The 22970-nt window shown below is 37.1% G+C and overlaps 1 protein-coding gene across 11 annotated transcripts in view; it reads right to left on the reverse strand.

The window, feature by feature from the left end:
- PATJ (PATJ crumbs cell polarity complex component) overlaps positions 1-22970 on the reverse strand; it is a 435722-nt gene that overhangs the window by 336305 nt on the left and 76447 nt on the right. For all 11 annotated transcript variants that reach the window (XM_071217421.1, XM_071217419.1, XM_012519032.3 and 8 more), the window contains 2 exons: positions 20267-20343; positions 17961-18017 (listed from right to left, as the gene is read on the reverse strand). In XM_071217421.1, coding sequence (XP_071073522.1) covers positions 17961-18017; positions 20267-20343 — 134 coding nt within the window. The remainder of the gene's footprint in view (positions 1-17960; positions 18018-20266; positions 20344-22970) is intronic.

Here is a 22970-nt window from a genome sequence, read left to right on the forward strand (position 1 = left end):
ATAGAAATCTAAGCAAACAACTCATAGGACTGTATAATACAAACAGTGAACCCTAATGTAAACTATGGGTTATAGTTAATAGTACAATGATAATAATATTCTTTCATAAACTGTAACAAAGGTTACAACAGTAAAGTGTTAATAATAGGGACACTGTGTGTGTCAGGGGGTTATATGGGAATTCTGTGTTTTCTGCATGATTTTACTGTAAACCTACAGTTTTTGTAATAAAAAAATTAATGTCCATTAAAAAATTAAATATCCAGTGCTTGAAAGAAAAAAAAAAATGTGTGAGAATACGTGGAAAAAGCACATACTCATCTCTCATACACACACAAAAGAATGGGTATACCAACTATGAATATGTAAATATATGCAGGTAACAGCTAAACATAAAAAGAGAACAGCATTATGGGTGAACTTTCTTTCAGTATAAAAATAATAATAAACTTTTAGCCACAACAAAATTTCAATTAAATAATTAGGTTTTGAAATAATTTATTTAAAAAGGGAGCATTTAAAGTATTAGGGTCTAAAAGTACTGGAATTATAAAACTGGGAAACAAAACCACCATTATTCACTATTTCTATTTTCCCTCCTTTATTAGAAAAGTTGTGGGTTTACAGAACAATCATGCATAAAATACAGGTTTCCAAAATACTAACAACACCTTGCATTGGTGTGGAACATCACCTACAACTGAGGATAGTACATTCCTATAATTTTACCATCAGTCAAAATCCACGGTTCATCACTTGTGCAGTGCAGATCCATGGACATTTTTTACATTTTTATTCTGCTACCATGTGTACAATATAACATTTCCCCTTCGAATCATATTCAGATATATATATCGCAGTACTGTTAAATGCATTCACAGTGTTGTGCTACCCTCACTACCATCCATTACCAAAACATTTCCCTCATTCCAAATGGGAACCCTGTATATTTTAAGCCTTAACTTCCCATTCCTTATCCCCATGTCATTCCCTGGTAACCTATATTCCAGGTTCTGACTATTTCAGTTTGCTTATTCTAATTGTTTCAAATCAGTGAGTACAATATTTGTCCTTTTGTTTTTGTGTATTTCATATGATTGATGTTTTCAAGGTTCACCCATGTTGTCACATGTATCAGGACTTCATTCCTTTTAATGACTAACAATATTCCATCATATGTATTTGCCACATTTTATTTATCTATTCACTGGTTGATAGACATTTCAGTTGCTTCCATCTTTAGGCAACTGTGAAAAATACTGTTATGAATATCTGTGTGCAAATATGTATTTGACCCCTGCTTTCAATTCTGTTGGGTATATACCTAGAAGTGGGATTGCTGAGTCATTGGTAGTCCTATATTTAGCTTTCTGAGGAACTGCCTGTCTCTCACAGTGGCTGCACCATTTTAAGTTTCCACCAGCAATCAATGAATGTTCCTATTCCTTCACATCCTCTCCAACACTTGTTATTTTCACTTTTCTAAAATAGCAGCCATTATAATGGATATGAAATGGTACCTCATTGTGGATTTTATTTGTATTCTTCTAATGGGCTAATGATGTGGAGCAACTTTTCATGTGCTTTCTGGCCATTTGTATATCTTTAGAGAAATGGCTATTTAACTCTTTTGCCCATTTTTTATTTAGGGATTTTGTCTTTTTGTTAAGTTGAAGGATTTCTTTATATATACTGGACATTAACCCTTTATCAGATATGTGATTTACAAGTATTTTCTCCCATTGTATGATGGTTTCAATTTTGTTAATGCCAGAAAAGATTATGTTATTGAACTAATCCATTCCTGTCAGTGTGGGGCCCTTTGATTGCAACAGGTAAAATTAAAGGGTCCTTTGATTAGATCACTTTTGATTAGACAGATTTAGGGCTTCTGATTAGCTTATGTCACTGGTGTATGAGGTCTCCAACCTCTTGCTGGGTCTTATATAAACTGAGAACACACAGAAAGAAAAGACATAGAAAGGGAGCTCTGCCATTTTGACCTTGCCAAGTGGGAATGGACTTGAGGTTTGCCTATAGCTACAGAAAGACAGAGAAGCCCCAACAGGCTCAAGGAGACAAGACCTAGGGAGAACTACCTGATCACAGCTGAGCTAGAGGAGAAAGTACAGAGAGACCAGCAGACCCCCCATCTTGTCTTACCATATGGCAGGACTCCAGGATCAGAGAGCAGCCAACCTTGGTGAGAAAGCATCTCTGATGATGCCTTGATTTGAACATTTTTGCAGTTGCAGAACTGTAAGCTTTCATCCCAAATAAATTCCCTTGATAAAAGCCAACCCATTTCTATATTTTCACATTGAACAAATTTATATTTGGCAAACTAAGACACATTGTGTAGGCTGTTGTTTTACATTCTTGATAAAATCCTTTGAGGAACAAAAGTTTTTTATATTGAAGAGGTTCCATTTATCTATTTTTTCTTTTGTTGTTTGTGCCTTGGGTAAAAAGTCTAAGACACCAGATGCTTTCCAATATTTTCTTCAAAGAATTTGTTATATCTGAGTCTTTGATCCATTTTGAATTGATTTTTGCATATCCTGTGATTGCTTCTTTTTTTTTTGCAAATGGAGATCCAGTTTTCCCATTTGTTAAAGGATTATTTTTCCCAATTGAGTTGTCTTTGCCATCTTTTAAAACATCAGTTGGCCATAAAAGTGAGGAATGATTTCTGAACTCTCAATTCTATTCCATTAATCTATATGTCTGTCCTTCTGCCAGTACCATGCTATATTGATTACTGTGGCTTTGTAATAAGTTTTAAGATCAGGAAGTGTGAGACTTCCACCTTTATTCTTATTTTTCAAGATTGCTTTAGCTATTCAGGGTCTCTTACCCTTCCATATAAATTTTTTTTTTTTTAAGATTTATTTTTTATTTAATTCCCCTCCCCCGGTTGTCTGTTTTCTGTGTCTTCTTGCTGCGTCTTGTTTCTTTGTCCGCTCCTGTTGTCGTCAGCGGCACGGGAAGCGTGGGCGGCGCCATTCCTCGGCAGGCTGCTCCCTCCTTCGCGCTGGGCGGCTCTCCTTATGGGTGCACTCCTTGCGCGTGGGGCTCCCCTACACGGGGGACACCCCTGTGTGGCAGGGCACTCCTTGCGCGCATCAGCACTGCGCATGGGCCAGCTCCACACGGTCAAGGAGGCCCGGGGCTTGAACCGCGGGCCTCCCATGTGGTAGATGGACGCCCTAACCACTGGGCCAAAGTCCGTTTCCCCCTTCCATATAAATTTGATAATTGGTTTTCCATTTCTGCAAAGAAGGTTGTTGGAATTTTTATTGGGATTGCATTGAATCTATAAACTGCTTTGGACAGTACTGACATATTATTAATATTTAATCTTCCATCCACGAACATGGTATATCCTTCCATTTATTTAGGTCTTATTAATTTCTTTCGGCAATATTTTGTAGTTTTCTGTGTACAACTCCGTAACATCCTTGGTTAGATTTCTTCCTAGATATTTTATTCCATTAGGTGCTTTTGTGAATGGAATTACTTTCTTGATTTGTTTTTCCAATTTTCAATGCTTGCGTATAGAAACAATACTGAGTTTTGGATGTTGATCTTGTACTCCTTCACTTTCTTCAATTGATTTATTAGCTCTAGGAGATTTGCTGTGGATTTTTCTCAGAATTTTCTGTACATAGGATCATATATCATCTGAAAAGAGGAAACATTTTACTCTTTTTCTAATTTGGATGCATTTTATTTCTTTTTCTTGCTTAATTTCTCAGGCTAGAACTTCCAGCACAATGTTGAAGAAGAGGAGTGATAGTAGACATACTTTCCTTGTTCCTGATAACAGAGGGAAAGCTTTCAGTCTTTCACCATTAAGTAGGATACTAAATGTTGGCTTTTCATATATGTCTTTTATCATATTGAGGAAGTTTCCTTCTATTCCTAGTCCTAATGCTGTTGTTTTTCTTTCAAGATACGGTGCTGTATTTTTGTCAAATGCCTTTTCTGCATCAATTTAGGTACTTATGTGTTGTTTTTTTTCCCCTTCATTCTCTTAAAGTGGTGTATTGCATTGATTGATTTTCTTAAGTTGAACCAACCTGGCACAACAGGGATAAATTCCAATTGATCATGGGGTATAGTTTGTTTTTTTAAAAGATTTATTTATTTACTTATTTTCTCCCCTTCCCCTCCTCCCACCCTGCTGTTTTTCCTGTCTGTGTTGTCTCCTCTTCTCATTTTTTTCTCCTCTAGGATTCACCAGGATTCATCCTGGAGACCTCTGATGGGGAACCAGGTTTCTTGTCAATTGTGTCACCTCAGTTCCTGGATTCTGCTTTGCTTCACCTTGTCTCTCTTTTGATGCATCATCATTGTGCTGCGTAACTCACTTATGCTGGGCACTGGCTCACCATGTGGCACTCGTGTGGGCACTGGCTTGCCATGTGAGCACACTTTCTCTTCTTCTTTTTCATCAGGAGGCCCCAGGGATTGATCCCAGGTCCTCCCATATGGTAGGTGGAAACTCTATCACTTGAGCCACATCTACTTCCTGAGTATAGTTCTTTTAATATGCTTTTAGATTTGGTTTCCTAGTATTTTATTGAGGATTTTTGCATCTATATTCATTAGAGATATTGATATGTAATTTTATTTTCTTTTGGTCTCTTTATCTGGCTTTGGTTAAGGTGACACTGGCTTCACAGAATAAGTTAGAGAGTGTTCCCTCCTCAATTTTTCAGATGATTTTGAGCAGAATTAGAGTTAGGTCTCCTTGGAATATGATAGAATTCCCACGAAGCCCTCTGGACCTGGACTTTTCTTTGTTGGGAGATTTTTGATTACTGATTAAATCTTTTTTACTGGTAAGCTGTTTGTGGAGATCTTCTGTTTCTTCTTGAGTCAGTATAGGTAGTTTGTGTGTTTCTAAAAACTTGACCATTTCACCTAGTTTATCTAATTTATTGGCACACAGTTATCCATAGCATTCACTTATAGTTCTTTTCATTTCAGCAGAATCAGTGATAATGCCGCCCTTTCCACTTATGATTTCTGTTATTAGGTTATTTCTCTTATTTTCCCTTATCAGTCTAGCTAAAGTTCTGTTGATTATGTTGACCTTTTCAAAGAACCAACTTTGTTTTATTGATTTTTTTCTTGTATTCTATTTCATTTGTCTCTGCTTTAATCTTTATATACATCCCCTTGCTACCTTCCTATTTAATTTGCTCTTCTTTTTCTAGTTATTCCAGTTTTGAGGTTAGGTCTCTGATTTGAAATCTTTCTAATTTTTTTTGTGTATGTGGGTGTGAAGTATGGTATCTCATTTTTTTTTTTTCATTAAAAAAACATACTGGGGGAAGCAGACTTGGCCCAATGGATAGGGCGTCTGCCTACCACATGGGAGGTCCACAGTTCAAACCCCCGGCCTCCTTGACCTGTGTGGAGCTGGCCCACGCGCAGTGCTGATGTGTGCAAGGAGAGCCATGCCATGCAGGGGTGTCCCCCCCATGTAGGGGAGCCCCACATGCAAGGGTGCACCCTGTAAGGAGAGCCGCCCAGCGCAAAAGAAAGTGCAGCCTGCCCAAGAATGGTGCCGCACACACGGAGAGCTGACACAACAAGATGACGCAACAGAAAGAAACACAGATTCCAAGTGCTGCTGATAAGGATAGAAGTGGTCACAGAAGAACCCACATCGAATGGACACAGAGCAGACAATGGAGGGGGAGGGGAGAGAAATAAATAAATAAATAAATCTTTAAAAATAACATACTGAAGTATATCATTTATACATGAACATACATAAACACTGAGCACATAGTAAAAGTTGTGAACTTACAAAACAAACATGCATACCATCATCAGGGCTCTCATACATCACCCCACCACCAACACCTTGCATTGCTGTGGAACATTTGTTACAAGCTATGAAAGGGCATCATCAAATTACTACTAGGGCGGCGGACTTGGCCCAGTGGTTAGGGCGTCCGTCTACCACATGGGAAGTCCGCAGTTCAAACCCCGGACCTCCTTGACCCGTGTGGAGCTGGCCCATGCACAGTGCTGATGCACGCAAGGAGTGCCGTGCCACGCAGGGGTGTCCCCACGTAGGGGAGCCCCATGTGCAAGGAGTGCACCCTGTAAGGAGAGTCACCCAGCGCGAAAGAAAGTGCAGCCTGCCCAGGAATGGTGCCGCACACATGGAGAGCTGACACAACAAGATGATGCAATGAAAAGAAACACAGATTCCTGTCCCACTGACAACAACAGAAGCGGACAAAGAAGATGCAGCAAATAGACACAGAGAACAGACAACTGGGGTGGGGGTGGGGGGGAAGGGGAGATAAATAAATACATAAAAATTACTACTAACTATAGCCTAAACCTTACATTTGGTGAATTTTCCCCCCAACCAGCCTGATTATTATCACCCTCCATCAGTATTATATATGTTATAAGTCATGTGAGAATGTTCTTGTAATTGTTCTGTTAACCTCAGTCCTTCTTCCACCACAAGATTCCCTATGTTATAAAGTCCCATGCCTTGTACAACCTGTTCAAAGTGTACATTCAGTGGTTCTCATTATCATCATAGAGTTGTGCTATCATCACCTAAATTTTAGAATGTTTTCATTACTCCAAAAAAAAAATCCCACATCCTCTTATATACTCCTAATGTTGCCCTTTAGAATATAATTGCTTCTTTGCGATTGCTGCAAAAATATTACAATATTACTGTTAACAATTGTTTATAAGTCATATTAGTTGTAATTTTCCTGTGTATCACCATATTCTTTTTTATTTTTTTATCTTTATTTTTTTATTTCTCTCTCCTCGCCCCCCCCACCCCACAGTTGTCTTCTCTCTCTGTCCATTTGCTGTGTGTTCTTCTTTGTTCGCTTCTGTTGTTGTCAGCGGCACGGGAATCTGTGTCTCTTTTTGTTGCATCATCTTGCTGCGTCAGTTCTCCATGTATGCAGCACCATTCTTGGGCAGGCTGCACTTTCTTTCACACTGGGCCGCTCTCCTTACAGGGCACACTCTTGCGTGTGGGGCTTCCCTATGCCGGGGACACCCCTGCGTGGCAGGGCACTCCTTGCGCGCATCAATACTGCACGTGGGCCAGCTCCACAGGGGTTAAGGAGGCCCGGCGTTTGAACCATAGACCACTCACGTGATAGGCAGACACCCTATCCATTGGGCCAAGTCAACTTCTCCAATCCTTTTTTTTTTTTAATGTTACATTAAAAAAATATGAGGTCCCCATATAGCCCCCACCCCCATCACTCCACTCCTCCCACATCAACAACCTCTTCCATCATCATGGCACATTCATTGCACTTGGTGAATACATCTTGGAGCACCGCTGCACCTCATGGATAGTGGTCTACATTGTAATTTACACTCTCCCCCAATCCACCGAGTGGGCCATGGCAGGACATACAATGTCCAGCAACTGTCCCTGCAGTACCACTCAGGACAATGCTAAGTCCTGAAAATGCCCCTACATCATATCTATTTCTCTCCCCTCCCCTCCCCCCACTGTCTGCTCTCTGTGTCCATTTGCTGTATGTTCTCTGTTTGCTTGCATTCTCATCAGGTGGCACCGGGAATCTGTGTCTCTTTTTGTTGCGTCATCTTGCAGCATCAGCTCTCTGTGTGTGCGGAGTCACTCCTGGGCAGGCTGTGCTTTTCATGCGGGGCAGCTCTCCTTGTGGGGTGCACTCCTTGAACGTGTGGAGCCCCTATGCAGGGGGCACCTCTGCATGGCATGGCACTCCTTGCATGCAGCAGCACTGCATGTGGGCCACTCACTGCATGGGCCACTCACCATGCAGGCCAGGAGGCCCTGGGTTTCAAACCCTGGACCTCCTATATGGTACATGGACACTCTATCAGTTGAGCCACATCCACTTCCCTCACCATATTCTTAATACTTTGTAAAATTAGAATAATCTTATATTTATAAAATTAACCACAGTCTTCATGCACTAACAAAATCACTGTTATACAGACCCTAGGTTATCTTCTAGCTTTCTTTCAATTGACATTTACATCCACATACTATTGTGGGAAAACAGTAAGGAACATAGTTTGAAGTTGAAACGTTTCCATAATGCAGACAAAAAATGCGGGCTTAGGAACACTGGGCCTTGACTAGATGGAACACTGTCTGGTCAGCACAAAAAAATGTTTGCGTGAGGAGGCTTTTGAACTTTGTATGACCTGTACCTTATTATTGTAAATGTTGCACCTGTCCCTTATTATAGTAAATAACAAACAGCTGCTTCTTAGTTCCTAAATAAATACAATGTGGAAACTAGGGTTGAGGCTCTCAGTTTCGGAAGCTGTGAGTCCCCTGGTCCCATCTTTATTTCCTCTCTTGTGTCTTTCTCTCTGCCCTTTTATTTCTTCAGTTCTGTGTTATGCCTTCCCTTCAGGCAAACCTATTGCTGAGCTGGTCTCAGCAACATAGTATCCCTTCAACCACAATCATATTTATAAATCATCAGTGTTAGCTATATACACTATAATGTGTTACCACAAGTCTATTCATTTCCAGATATCTTATTAAAATTTTGACATACATTAAGCATCAGCTTCCATTCTCAACCCACATTCTATCCCTTAGTAACCTATACTCTAAAGTTTACCTCCCTGAGCTTACTCATTGTATTTAGTTCATATTAATGAGACCAAACAATAATTGTCCTTTTGTGTCCCGCTTATTTCATTCAACATAATGTCCTCAAGGTTCATCATGTTGTCATATGAATCTCAATTTCATTTCTTCTTAGTGCTGAAAAGTATTCCATCATATGTATATACCAAATTTTATCCATTCATTGGTTGATAGAAAATTGGGTTGTTCCCATATTTTAGGAATTGTGAATAATGCTGCTATGAACATTGATATGAAAATGCCAGTTCGCATTCTTCTGAATATATTCCTAGTAACTAGGTTGCTGGATCATACAGCAGTAATATATTCAGATTCTTGAGGCAGTGCAAAAACTGACTTCCACCGAGGCTGCACCATTCTACATTCCCCCCAAGAGTGACAGTGTTCCTATTTCTCTACATCCTCCCAGCATCTTGCAGTTTTCTGTTTTTTTTTTTAAATAATGGTGTAAAATGACATCTCGTTATAGTTTTGATCTGCATTTCCCTCATAGCTCGTGATGTTCAACATTTTCTCTTGTGCTTTTTGGCCATTTGTATTTCCTCTTTAGAAAAATGTCTATTCACATCTTTTGCCCATTTTTAAATTGGGTTACTTATCTTTTTATCATTGAGTTATATGATCATTTATATAAGAAGAAAACCAAGCCCTTTTTGGGTATGCACTTCCAAGTATTTCCTTCCATTAAGTAGGCTGCCTTTTATTTTCTTGACAAAGTCTCTTGAAGAACATGTTTAATTTTGGGTAGGTCCCATTTATCTATTGTTTATTTTGTTGTTCTTGCTTTGGGTGTAAGGTTTAAGAAACTACCACTGACCATGAGATCTTGAAGATGCTTTACATTTTTTTTCTAGTAGATATGCTTGTTACCTTTTATATTTAGGTCTTTGTGCTATTTTTTAGTTAATTTTTGTATAAGGTATAGATAGTGGTCTTCTTTCTTTCTTTTGGATATGGATATCCAGTTCTATCAGCACCTTTTTTGAACAGATTGTTCTGACCCAGCTGGGAGAGTTTGACAGCCTTGTCAAAAACCACTTGAATATAGATATGAGGAGCTATTTCTTAGTTCCCAATCCAGATCCATTGGTCAATATGTCTTTTTGCCAGTACAATGCTGTTTTTACCACCAAAGCTAAGTAATATGCTTTAAAGGCAGGAAGTCAGCGTCCTCCAATTTCATTCCTTTTTAAGACATGTGTGCTATTTGAGGTCCCTTACACTTCCAAATAAATTTGATAATTGACTTTTCCATTTATGTACAAAAAAAAAAAAGGCTGTTGGAATTTATTTTGAGATTGCATTGACTTTATCAGATTTGATTAGATTGACATCTTAATGATATTTAGTCTTCTGATCTCTGAACACAGAATGTTCTTCCACTTATTAAGGTTCTCTTTGGTTTCTTTTAGCAATGTTTTGTAATTTTCTGAATATAGGTCCTTTATATTTTTGTTTAACTTTATTCCTAATATTTGCTTCTTTAGTTGTCATTGTAAGTAGAATTCTTTTCTGACTTCCTCCTGAGATTGCTCATTAGTAGTGTATAAAAACACTACTGATTTTTACATATTGTCTTGAATCCCACCACTTTGCTGAACTCTATTAGCACTAAGAGCTTTATTGTGGATTTTTCAGGATTTTCTAAGTAGAGGATCACAGCATCAGCAAATAGCAAGTTTTACTTCTTCCTTTCTTATTGGGTGCCTTTTATTTCTTTTTCTTGCCTAACTGCTTGAGTTAGAACTTCTAGACCAATACTGAATTTCAGTGGTGACAGCAGGTATTATTGTCTTGTTCCCAGTCTCAGCGGGAAAGCTTCCAGTGGTTCACTGTTGAGTATTAACTGGGGGTTTCTCACATATACACTTTACCATACTGATAAAATTTCCTTCTATTGCTATCTCTCAGGGTGTTTTTTATCAAGAAAGTGGTATACTTTGTCAAATGTCTTTTCTGCATCAATTGAGAGGACCATGTGATTTTTCTTCTTCAATTTATTAATGTGGTTAATTATACTATTATTTTTTTCTTATGTTGAACCACACTTGCATACTTGGGATAAAACCTACCTGATAATGATGTATATTTCTTTTAATGTGATTTTGGATTCAGTTTGTAAGTATTTTGTTGAGGATTTTAACATCTGTATTCATTAGAGAAATTGTTCTATAAATTTCTTTTCATAGCACCTTTATCTGGCTTTGGTATTAAGGTGATATTGGCTTCACAGAAAGTTTGGTAGCAGTCCTTATTGTTCAATTTTTTGGAAGAACTTGAGCAAGGCTGATATTAGATCATCTTACAATAAACGGTAGAATTCACCTGTGAAGCCATCTGGTCCTGGGTTTTACATTTTTGGAAGATTTTTGATGACTACTGCAATTTCTTTACTTGTGATTGGTTTGTTAAGGGCTTCTATTTCTTCTAGGATCAGTTTAAGTTGTTCTTGTGTTTCTAGGAAGTTGTTTTGTCTACATTGTCTAGTTTGTTGATGTATACGTGTTCATAGTATGTGCTTATGAACTCTCATTTCTTCTGGATCAGTGGTAATGTCCCCCCTCTCATTTTTTATTTTATTTGCATCTTTTCTCGTTTTCTTTGTCAGTCTTGTGAGGAGTTTGCTGAGGGAAGTTGATGTGGCTCAAGTGATAAGGCCTCTGCCTACCATATGGGAGGACCCAGATTCGATCCCTGGGGCCTGGTGAAAAAGAAGAGAAAGCATCCCTGCATGGTAAGCCAGTGCTCACATGGAGAGACGAGTGCCCGCACAGTGAACCAAGTGTCCATGCGGTGAGTCAAGTGCCCATACAGCGAGCTGAGTGCCCATGTAGGTGCCTACATGGCAAGCCAGTGCCCGCACAGTGAGCCGAGTGCCCGGGTGGTGAACCGAGTGCCTGTGTGAGTGCCCGTGTGGTGAGCCGAGTGCCCACACAGCAAGCCAAGTGCCTGCACAAGTGAGTCACCCAACAAGACAATGACACAAGGAAAGAGAGATGAAGGGGAGAGTCAAGGTGAGGCACAGCAGAGACCAGGAACTGAGGTGGCGCAATTGAGAGGTCCCCAGGACTGAATCCCAGTGAATCCTAGAGGAGAAAGACGAGAAGAGAAGACAAAAATAGAAAAAGATACAGAAGATCACACAGCAAATGGCCACAGACAGCAAAACAAAAAACAAAAAAACAGCAGGGTGGGGGTGGGGGAGGGGAAGAGGAAGGGGAAAAAAGTTTGTTGCTATTACTGATCTTCTTGAAGAACAAACTTTTGCTTTTGTTGATTCTATTGATTTTTTTGCTGTCAATCTCATTTACTTCTGCTCTGATTTTTATTATTTTTTTTCCTTTGGCTTAATTTGGGGTTAGTTTGCTGTTCTTTGTCTAGTCCCTCCAGGTGTGCAGTTAGGCCTTTGATTTTAGCTATCTCTTCTATTTTAATGGAAGTGTTGAGCAATAGAAGTTATTCTTAGAGCGCTTTCACGTATCACATAGGTTTTGATATGCTGTGTTCTCATTTTCACTCATCTCAAGATATTTACTGATTTCTCTTGCAATTTCTTCTTGGACCCACTGATTGAGTGTGTTGTTTAATTTCCATATATTTGTGAATTTCCCTTTCTATATCCATTATTGATTTCCAGTTTTATTCCATTATGACCAGAGAAAGTATTTTGTATTATTTCAGTCTTTTTAAGTTTATTGGGCCCTGTCTTGTGATCCAACATATCATCTATCCTGGAGAAGGATCCATGAGCACTTGAGAAGAATGTGAATTTTGCTATTTTGAGGTGTAATACTCTGTAATGGTCTATTACGTCATATTATTTAAGCTCTCTGTTACCTTATTTATCTTCTGTCCAGATGTTCTAGCTAATGCTGAAAGTGATGTACTGAATTCTCCAACTATTTATTGTAGAAACATCTATTTCTCCTTTCTGTTTTGCCAGTGTGTGCCTCATGTATCTTGGGGCACCTGGGTTAGGTGTGTAAATATTTATTATAGTTATTTCTTCTTAGTGATTTGCCCTTTTATTAATTTATTATGATCTTCTTCATTTCTTATAACAGTTTTGCATTTAAAATCTATTTTTGTCCAATATTAGTATTGCTACTTCATTTCTTTTTTGATTACTATTTATGTGGAATATCTTTTTCCAACATTGACTTTGTGTCCACGCATCTAAGGAGAGTCCTTTTCAGACAGCTTATAGATGGCCCATATTTTTTTCATCCATGCTGTCAGTCTATGTCTTTTGATTGGGGAGTTCAACCCATCAGCTTCAATGTTATTATTGTAAAGGCATTATTTATCCTTTGGCTTCCCATTGTCACATCTTGCTATCATCTATCTTTTTACCCTTTAAGTTACCCTTAATAAAAATCTTCATTTCTACACTCTTCTCTATGTCTGTCACCCTCGTCTTTTCCTTTCAGTCTGTAGCGCTCCCTTTAAAACAGGGGTTCTTAACAAGGGGTCCATGAGCTTGAATTGAAATTTTAAAAAAACATTATTCTTGTAGGAACTTGGTGCAGGTATGATACAGTTATTAAATAATACACAATATAGTGTGTACTTAGTAAGGGGCCCATGGTTTTCATTTGATTGGCAAAGGGGTCTGTGGAACCAAAAAAGTTAAGAACCCCCCCCTTTAGAATCTCTTGTAAATCCATCTTTTGGTAGCACACTCTCTCAGTTTTTGTCTGTGAAGACGTTAAACTTGCCTAATTTTTGAAGACAGTTTTGTGGAATAATGAATTATTGGCTGGCAGTCTGAGTACCTTAAATACATCATACCACTGTCTTTGCGCCTCCATGGTTTCTGATGAGAGATCGGCCCTCAGTCTTATTGAGGTTCCTTTTTAAGAGATGCCTTGCTTTTCTCTTGCTGCTTTCAGAATCCTCTCTTTATCTCTGGTATTTGTCATTCTGAATAGGAGGTATCTAATTCCTAATTTTGCTTTTGATTTTCACCACTAACCCATGGGTTGTTTAAGAGTATGTTTTTAAATTTCCACATATTTGTGAATTTTCCCTTTCTCCATCTGTTATTGATTCCTAGCTTCACTCTGTTGTTGTCCAAGAATATACATTGTATGGTTTCTATACTTCTGAATTTGTTGAGATTTCTTTTGTGACCCAACAAACGACCTCTCCTGGAGAACAGATCCAAGTGCACACGAGAAAATGGTATATTCTGCTTTCCTTAGCTGCAGTGTTCTACATATGTCTGTTAGGTCTAGTTGATGTAAGGTATCATTCTAGTCCTGAATTTCCTTATTGATCTTCTGACTAGATGTTCTATCCATTATTGACACTGGTATGTTAAAAGTCCCCTACTATTAATGTAGAACTGTCAATTTTCCCCTACAGATCTGTCAGTATTTGCTGCATATATTTTGGGTTCCTGCTGTTAGGTGCATATATATTTGTAATTCTTACAGCCTCCTGTTGAATTGTCCCCTTTATTTGCATGTAATGACCATCTTTGTCCCTCATAACCATTTTTGACTTAAAGTCTATTTTATCTGATATTAATATAGCCACCCAGCTCTCCTTTGTTTACTACTTACACAGAATATTTTTTTGCATACTTTCAACATCAAACTGCTTGTATTTTGACTTTAAGGTGAGTCTCTTGCCGACAACATAAAGTTTGGTCATGCCAAGCCCTGCCTTTTGACTAGAGAACTTAATCCATTTATATTTAAAGTTGCTACTGATAATACAGGTTTTTCTTCTGCCATTTTGCTATTTAGCCTTTGTAAGTCTTACACCTTTTTTGTCCCTCACTTCTGTTAAAGCCTACTTTTATATTTCTTTGCTTTCCTGTGTTGTATCATATTGAGTGGCTCCTCATTTCCATCTGGATATATTTTTCATTTGTTTCCTTTGTGGTTAGCATAGGGCTAAAATTTCACATCCTAAATATATAACAATTATATTTGGCTTGATACCAATTTAATTTCCATAGCATTCACATATACTTTTCCTATAACCCTCCATTTTTTTGTACTTGTTACCACTCATATCTTTGTCCACTGTATGTCAAAAAATCTGTCTTTAGCATTACTTTTTATGCATTTGCATTTTATCACCTTTAGGAAAAAAGAAGTGGCATTACTTACCAAACAATACAATACAGTAAAGCTGGCTCACGATACCTTATATTTTGGCATTGAGCTATATTAATCTAGGTATGTTAAATATTTAAAATTGTAATTTCCTATAACACAAGTATCATTGTTCATATTAAGTAGAAGAAAACATTAAGTGGTTAGTTCATCTCCTTCATGTGTTTCCTCAATTGTCCCCTTCTTAATTAAATCTTCTCTATCTCCTGAACTCTCTGTCCATCTTCTCTGCCTTAATTTTCTCCATTATATACTTATCACCTTCTAACCTTCTATATAACATATTTATTTTCTGTATCACCCAACTAAAATAAAAGTTCTATAGGACAGGGAATTTTTCTGCCCTGTTTTCTGCTGAAATGCCAGCATCCAGTAGATTACCTGGCACAGAGCAGACAATAAATAACTTGACCAATGCATGAACAAACTAACAAATGACCATTTGGATAGTTTCTATGATGTGGTTGTGAAAGTTTATTCAACCCAAATCCTTTCCACACTTTTATATCAGTCTTATTAAGTACATAAATATATTTTGAATAAAGGTTGATCAGGAAAGAAGACAAAGTTAGAAAGACTGGTGGCAAGGAACTAGGGAGTGAGGGTGAAAGAAAACAATCTGCCTAGAAAAAGACAATCACAGACTTTAAAAGGTATACAGTGTAGTCATTATCTTTTTTCATTTGTCCTCTTTCACTCAATAAAAAAATATGATGCTGCCAAGGTCTTACAGCTTTGAACTTGAGAGGACAAACAAGTGAAACTGTATGAAGAACTAAGCCTCATACAGGGGAAGATATTCCCTCAAGGAAAGCCTATGGAAAGCAAACCAAAGATTTCAGCAGCCCAATAGTAAGAGGAGATTAGGACCAGAGTTCAGGTTCCATCATGGGGAGGGGGTTGGTAAACACCCCAGACTCACAGGAGGGATACTTGGAAGACTATGTGTTAGGAACAAAGGTAAACCAGAGATAAGCTGAAGCTTACCAGAAATGCACTTCTGCCTTCTCTGAGACAACCCCCTCACCACCACCATCACCACCATGCATGAGCACTCTATCTGCTTATTAGTAAAAACAATGAAACCTCTCTGTTGGGAGATATCATCATCTGCAATCTTAGGTGGTTAGCATAAAAAATGTCAGGCATTCTCAAATTACTAGAAAGACACAATCAAGTAAAAAATATCAAGAGAAAATATAGGACAAGAGAAATAGATCCAAAGTTCATTCAGATATTGGAGTTAGTTATTTAAACTCTCTGTATATGCTATGATTGATATATCTGAGAAACAGAGAAAAAGATGGTAAATATCAATCTGAAAAAACAAGAATTTCACCAGACAACTATAATCTAAAAAGGAAACAATGGAAATTCTAGAATAGAAAAACATAATAATTAAAATTAAGTACTCAATGATGGAGTTTAGCAGCAGAGTAAATGCTAGAAATTTAATAAACTGCAAGACAGGTAAATAGAAAATATCCAATATATAAGAGTTTAGAGTAAATTAAATAACAATTTTAGAAAAAAGTATCATGGACTTAAATGCTCATATAATAAAAATAATAACCATAGCTTACTCTGTGCCTGTAACTATTCTAGGCACATTATATTTAATTCCACACAACCCATGAGATAGGCACTAATTTATTACTGCCCCCTTGTATAGACAAAAATGAGACATAGAGAGGTTAGATAATTTTTCCAATGTAAGAGTAAGTAGATAAGCCAGAAATCGAACTCAGACAGTTTGGCTTCAGAGACAGTTGGTCCACACAGTTACAGCAAATAAGTTACTCAAAATGCAGACAAATTTAAAAGGAAATAAATACTTTCCCTGGTATCAGTCAAGAAAACTCAACTATAAAATAGTGGGAAAATTAAAATTATGGAAGGGAAATATTTATCACAAATCCTTACAGGAGAAAATGTAACCACCTAAAAGATACATAACTTCCCATGAAATGTTCATGGGACATGCAAACCTCATTCTGAGTACTGTACAACTGTTTTTTGTTTGTTTTTTGTTTTTGTTTTTTTTGAAATACCAGGGCTGAGTATTGAACCTGGGACCTCATGTGTAGGAAGCTAGACTCAAACACTGAGACACTTTGGCTACCCTGAGTTGATTTTGTTGTTTGTTTGCTTGCTGTTTTTTTGTCTTTAGGAGGTACCAGGAACTGAACTCAGGACCTCCCATGTGTGAAGCAGGTGCTCAACTGCTTGAGACACATCCATTCTCCTGCATAACTCATTTTGAGTACTGCATGTGACAGGATGGTTTATATCCCTTGTGGGGTTAAAGTATGAATTTTGAAACTATTACAGCAAGAAAACCTTCCTTTGCTCATCATTTGTTGAGAAAGCCAGCCATTTGACACCTAGAAGGCTTCTCCATGTTTCAACTACCCTGGCCTTTGACTACCCAGAACAGGAAATACAGAATAAATTTGTAGTGAGAGAACACAAAAAACGTTTGGGAAAAACTCTAAGGATTATCTTCTGGCAAGTTCCCATTAGAAATAAAACTTTTTAAAAAATTTTAAGTTCAAGGACAACCATTGCCTATACTCAGAAGAAAAACCATTTTTGTCTTCTTTTTTTTTTCAGTTACCAGAGCCAGGGATTGAACGCGGGATCTTGTAAGTAGGAAGCTGGGATTCAACCACTGAGCTACATCAGCTCCCCTGGGTTGGTTTTTTCATTTGTTTGCTTGGTGTTTATTTTTTTATTTTCAGAAGGCACCAGGGATTATACCCAGGACCTCCCATGTAGGAAGCAGGTGCTCAACTACTTGAACCACATCCACTCCCCCCACTTTTGTCTTTGAATATCTGTATTTGAAGAATTTTAGTATTTATGGTCTCGAGTTTTAGTAACCATTTCTTAAATGACTTTTTATAATATCTAAAGAGCTAACTCTTTGTACATTACTCTGCCTACTATCGCTAAGGTGGGCAAAACAGTAGGATCCCCTGTTCTTCCTGGGTTTATCTAACCCTTGCCTTTAAAAATAGTGGAAACTCATATTTCCAGAAAACATCTAAGCCCATATTCTAGAAACATTAGGTCATAGCACTAATTTAATTTCTTAAACAAGAATTTAGAGAAAGTTCTTCAAACAACAAAAAAACTGGTAGAAATTTTTACATAATGCTTACCTTTGAATACTTTTGTAACTCAGCATCATCTGCAATCTGTGTGTCCAAAGTGGCAACCTAAATTTTTAAAAAAATAAGATTTTCAATATCTGTAAAAGCATAACTTTATTTCTTCCTAAGTTTTCTGAAAATATCTGTAAAACTATGTACTGAAAATTCCATGTAGCCTACATTTTAGTCTTGTTATTATATTTCTTATGTGTGCAAACATAATACACAATGTAAAATTTCAAAGTATATTTGTGATTTTTTTTTTTTTTGGTCCTACATACTAAACCTTTTTTTTCCCCTAAAGTATCCAAAAGTTGAATAGAAGGTAATAGGCAAATATAAAACATATATTCTTTTTTTAAATTCATGATCTCTAAAATTTTATTATAATCCTCTATTTATACAGAAACCATAAAAACTTGATTTATTTGACAAAACCAAGACAAGTATGGCTATTTTACTTTCAAATTTGTACCTTAAAACAGTCTGGAAGGTCAATAAAGTCAGTAAGTGGGGGAAAAGTGAAGCGCCTGACTTCCCACAAAAAGCTCAAATTATTTCCCGAGGAGAAACAGCTGGCAAGGATACAATCTGGTATCTGGTAGGAGACTCATGGAGCACTGAAAGATTTTAATCCTAGCCTAAAACTACTGTTCTCTGCTTCAATGGTAGACATCCACTGAAGTTTAATCCTTGGTAAGCAAAAGTTCCTTATTGTCAATTTGTACTATAAGTTATTAATAAAATAAGGTGTATCTGGAGGGAGGGAATAAGTTAAACAATGATCCAGTTAAAGCTTCTTAAACTACTGCACTTCAGATACGTAGATCCTGGGAGAAACTGAGATAGGAAACATCGGAGTTAGTTCATTCATCCATTCGTTCATTCAGCCTGGCTTTTCCTTTCTGTCCCACCCCTTCAGAACACTAAGCTGCAGCTCTTAGTGAATAAGTTGTAACTTTAAACATCCAACTTCAAATTTTCTCCTCTTTCTAGCCCCTCTGTTAGGACCTTACCCACTGAAAAATAAAATTTGGAAGGGCAATTTTAAGGAGGATAATATTCTAAGAAAAAAAGAGACCATCACAAAATTGGCCATTTGTAAATACTGGTTCAACAATTTACTTTGTATTTTCTAATTTTTTTTGTCTTTATTTATTTTTAATGTTACATTCAAAAAATGTGAGGTCCCCATATACCCTCCACCCCCCTCACCCCATTCCTCCCCCCATAACAACAACCTCCCCCGTCATCATGGGACATTCATTGCACTTGGTGAATACACCTCTGAGCACTTCTGCACCACATGGTCAACCATCCACATTATAGTTTACACTCTCCCATATCAAACTACTAAGAACAATAGAAAAAGTCACAGCCTATGACAGCATTTGAAATCCATGAGATAAAGGAGCAGCAATTCATGAGAACCAATATGCACAGAATTAGCAAGAAGAAAAAGTAAAAACTGTTTTGATCCATCTTGATGTCATTGGATATTTTCTGACAATAGAGTGGCTAGATAATCTGAATCAAGAAGAGAAACATCTCCAACCAGCCAACAAGTACTAATGATAAGCATATGTGAGAAAAAGTGAAAGACAATAGAAATTTAATAGAATATTTTATTACTAAGGCATTTGGTGAAAACTGTAGAGGCTTTTCTAAGAACAGCTTTCTGCTTTCATGTGGATACACATGGGGAAATGTAATCAATCCCTTACTCAATGAATCTAATAACAGGTGAAAGGAAGTCTAATGGACCACTGGCACCATAAACTTATACCTAACCTAAATTACTTCCTGTTCTCCCCAATACATTTGATAATCATTCTTTCATTTTTCTCATAAAACTGTAAGATTCTTTGTGAAACATAGGACTAATATCCACAGCCTTTTCAGTGTATAATAAAACAAACAGATCATAAAAGCAATCATAAAAATGCCAGCAATTTTAAGCAGCTGATACAGGTTATAAATTTAAAGGCAAGCCCTCCCTTCTCCTAACATCTTTCTGCCTATTGTGAACTTAAATTGTTTCAATATGAATGGTGTGTGCTAATTGTAATTGTAACTGAAGCTTGTGTGTGGAACTTAATTATTATTGTGGCTTAAAATGCTAAAAAAAATTGTTTAAATAAAATTAAGAATTAAAAAAATCGGTTGACCCAGTAGAGAAGAAGGTAGGAGGGAAAACTAAAAACCTAAAGGCCAAGTCTAGTATTCTTTGATTCTCCTATTTATTTAAATTGTACTGTTAGGAACTTGACAGAAAATGAGACATGAGTGTTTTTTATTAGAGGATTTTAACATACCATTACTTCATAATCAGGGCCCAATAGGTTTTCCCATCTGGATTTCAGCTCCTTTTCTGGAGAGTCTGGGACTCGTTCTGGATACAAAGAAAAGAATATTGAAGCTACTGTGGGCCAAACACTTTTAACTACTAAATTTTTCAGTAACAGCAAAGTTTAAGAAAAGGGCAATGAATAAAAAGGAAAATGCATTAACTTAGGACGACTGGGTAAAGTAACTCAGAGGTGACTTATAAATTAATGTAAAATGTAAAGACCAGTTGTGACAAAATTAAAAAGGTGCTTTTGTGGTTCAGGAATATTTTAAAGGAAAGAGAAAAAGATGAATTAGTAAAATTTGAATTATATCGGTTTATATGTAAACATACTGTAATTTACAAGTAAAAGGCATCTGGCTTTGTTTTTTTAACATGTTTGGTCATATAAGGATTTCATTTAAATGTTAATCACTTCAAAGTAGTACCAGTCATCTCACCCATTGGAAATATTACTATCAATAATGCACATCAACATAATCCAATCAGACTTTTTGTATGGGGCAATTCTAAAGGATTTTCTGGTTTAATTCAATCACTGAGTTGTATGAACTTTAATATTATAGAAACCTTGGTTTTGCACTAATCTTTTGTGGATACACAGATAACAGGATATTCTTACCCAAGTGTAATACTGCCTTTGTTGCAAAGGTAAGATAATTTTAAAAGCTATGACACAATACTAATACAAGGTTGTAATATCAGAGTGGTATATGGGGGAAAAATACACCTAATGTAATAATGGACAATAGACAGAATTAATTTAATAACCTTTCAATTTTAACAAAGGTAGCTACTGTTCAAAAAGTAGCACAATTATTTTTTTTTTAAAGTGCTATCAACAATAATAACAGGGAAATGGATGTGGCTCAACCAACTGGGCTCCCGTCTACCATATAGGAGGTCCAGGGTTCGATGCCCAGGGCCTCCTGGTGAGGGCGAGCTGGCCCACGCAGAGTGCCGGCCTATGCGGGAATGCAGCCCCACCCAGGAGAGCCGCCCCTGTGTGGGAATGCTGCCTCATGCAGGAAAAGCCACCCCACACAGGAGTGCTGGCCGACACAGAGAGCTGGCGAAGCAAGATGACACAACAAGAGACAGAGAGGAGAGAAAATAAGAAGACATAGCAGAACAGGAGAGCCGAGGTGGCACAAGAGAGTAATTGCCTCTCTCCCACTCTGGAAGGTCCCGGGATTGGTTACCATAGTGACCTAATAAGAATACAAGCAGACACAGAAGAACACATAGAGAATGGACACAGAGAACAGGCAACAGGGGATATATTTCTCCCCCCTCCCCCCTTTCCCCCCCATTTCCCCCAGAGAAATAAATAAAAAATAAATCTTGAAAAACAAAACAATATAACAAATGTTCCACACCAAGGCAAGGTGTTGGTGGTGGGGTTGTATATGAGAATGCAATATTTTTCACATAATGTGATTATGAACTCATAACTTCTCTAACGATAAAAAATAGATATCATGATCACATATGTAACATCACATCAAAATGACAAATCTAGGACAAAAAAACATATTAATAGTAATGCAGTGGGCAATTTAAGTAGGGCAGAAGAAGGGCATAGAGTAACTAAACCTAAGGTAATGATAAAAAAGGAAAGAAAAAATAGAAAATATTGAAAGATGATTATGTAACAGCATGAAGAAAATATATGAATGTGCACATGAACAGACAGGACACCAAGGATTACATGGTACAATTAAATAGGTACAAAAGAAAAAAATCCGCCCACATTGCAAGAGATCTGTAAAATAATTAAAGCATGGAGATATAAAAAATATTATATTTTACAAACAAGAACCAGATACAACATTCCATATAATACAAATTGACTATATAGGTCTAATGCTACAAACAGAAAATAAAGCTCACTCTTGCAATATACCAGACACATGGTTAGAAATTGGAATGCATTTTCCATGAAAAAACAAGAAGAAGAAGAAGAAGAAGAAGAGCTATGACAGATTGTTAAGTGTCTGTAAGTATCTGGTCTGTCCTCCATACAATCTTAGCCAGGAGCTTGGTGTTCATATAAAAGTTCGTCGTCTGAATAATGTTTAACAGTTAAAAGTCAAAGTACCAAAACTATAGTTTCTACTTTTATCCATAGTAGTAGCTGAAAATGATCAAACCTCTACTTTTTTTTTTTAAGCTAAAGAAAAGCTGTCTCAGTTTAGTCATAATATTGGACAAGTCACAGAACACTTGAGACAACTGAGACAACCATCTGCCTAAAATCAAACGTAACTTGCAAAATCAGCTCTTTTAGTCTTCAGCAGCAACATCTCATCTTGTAGGCATATAATGCTTTATTATATAATAGAAATCATTAAGTAAACAGGCTAACCTCAGAAATCAGAAACTAAAACTAATGAACACAAATTACTAAATTTACAGAAGAACATCCATGAAATAACTATATTAACTGATGTGCTAATTTACTCTTTGGGCTTAACTATCCAAAAAGCCTATTAAAAGCAAAATATCAAATTCGGATGGGCTCTGCACATTTGTGCCTTTTCCTGTTAAATTTCCATAAAGGATTACATTAAAAGTTCTAACATCTTGCCTATTAAATTTTTTCCAGGGAGCAGTTTCTTATCTGATAAGTTAATTTGAACAAAATTTGCAACTCATTGGTTGAATTG

The sequence above is a fragment of the Dasypus novemcinctus genome, chromosome 9 (assembly GCF_030445035.2).
Source record: "Dasypus novemcinctus isolate mDasNov1 chromosome 9, mDasNov1.1.hap2, whole genome shotgun sequence".
NCBI classification, from domain to species: Eukaryota; Metazoa; Chordata; class Mammalia; order Cingulata; family Dasypodidae; genus Dasypus; species Dasypus novemcinctus.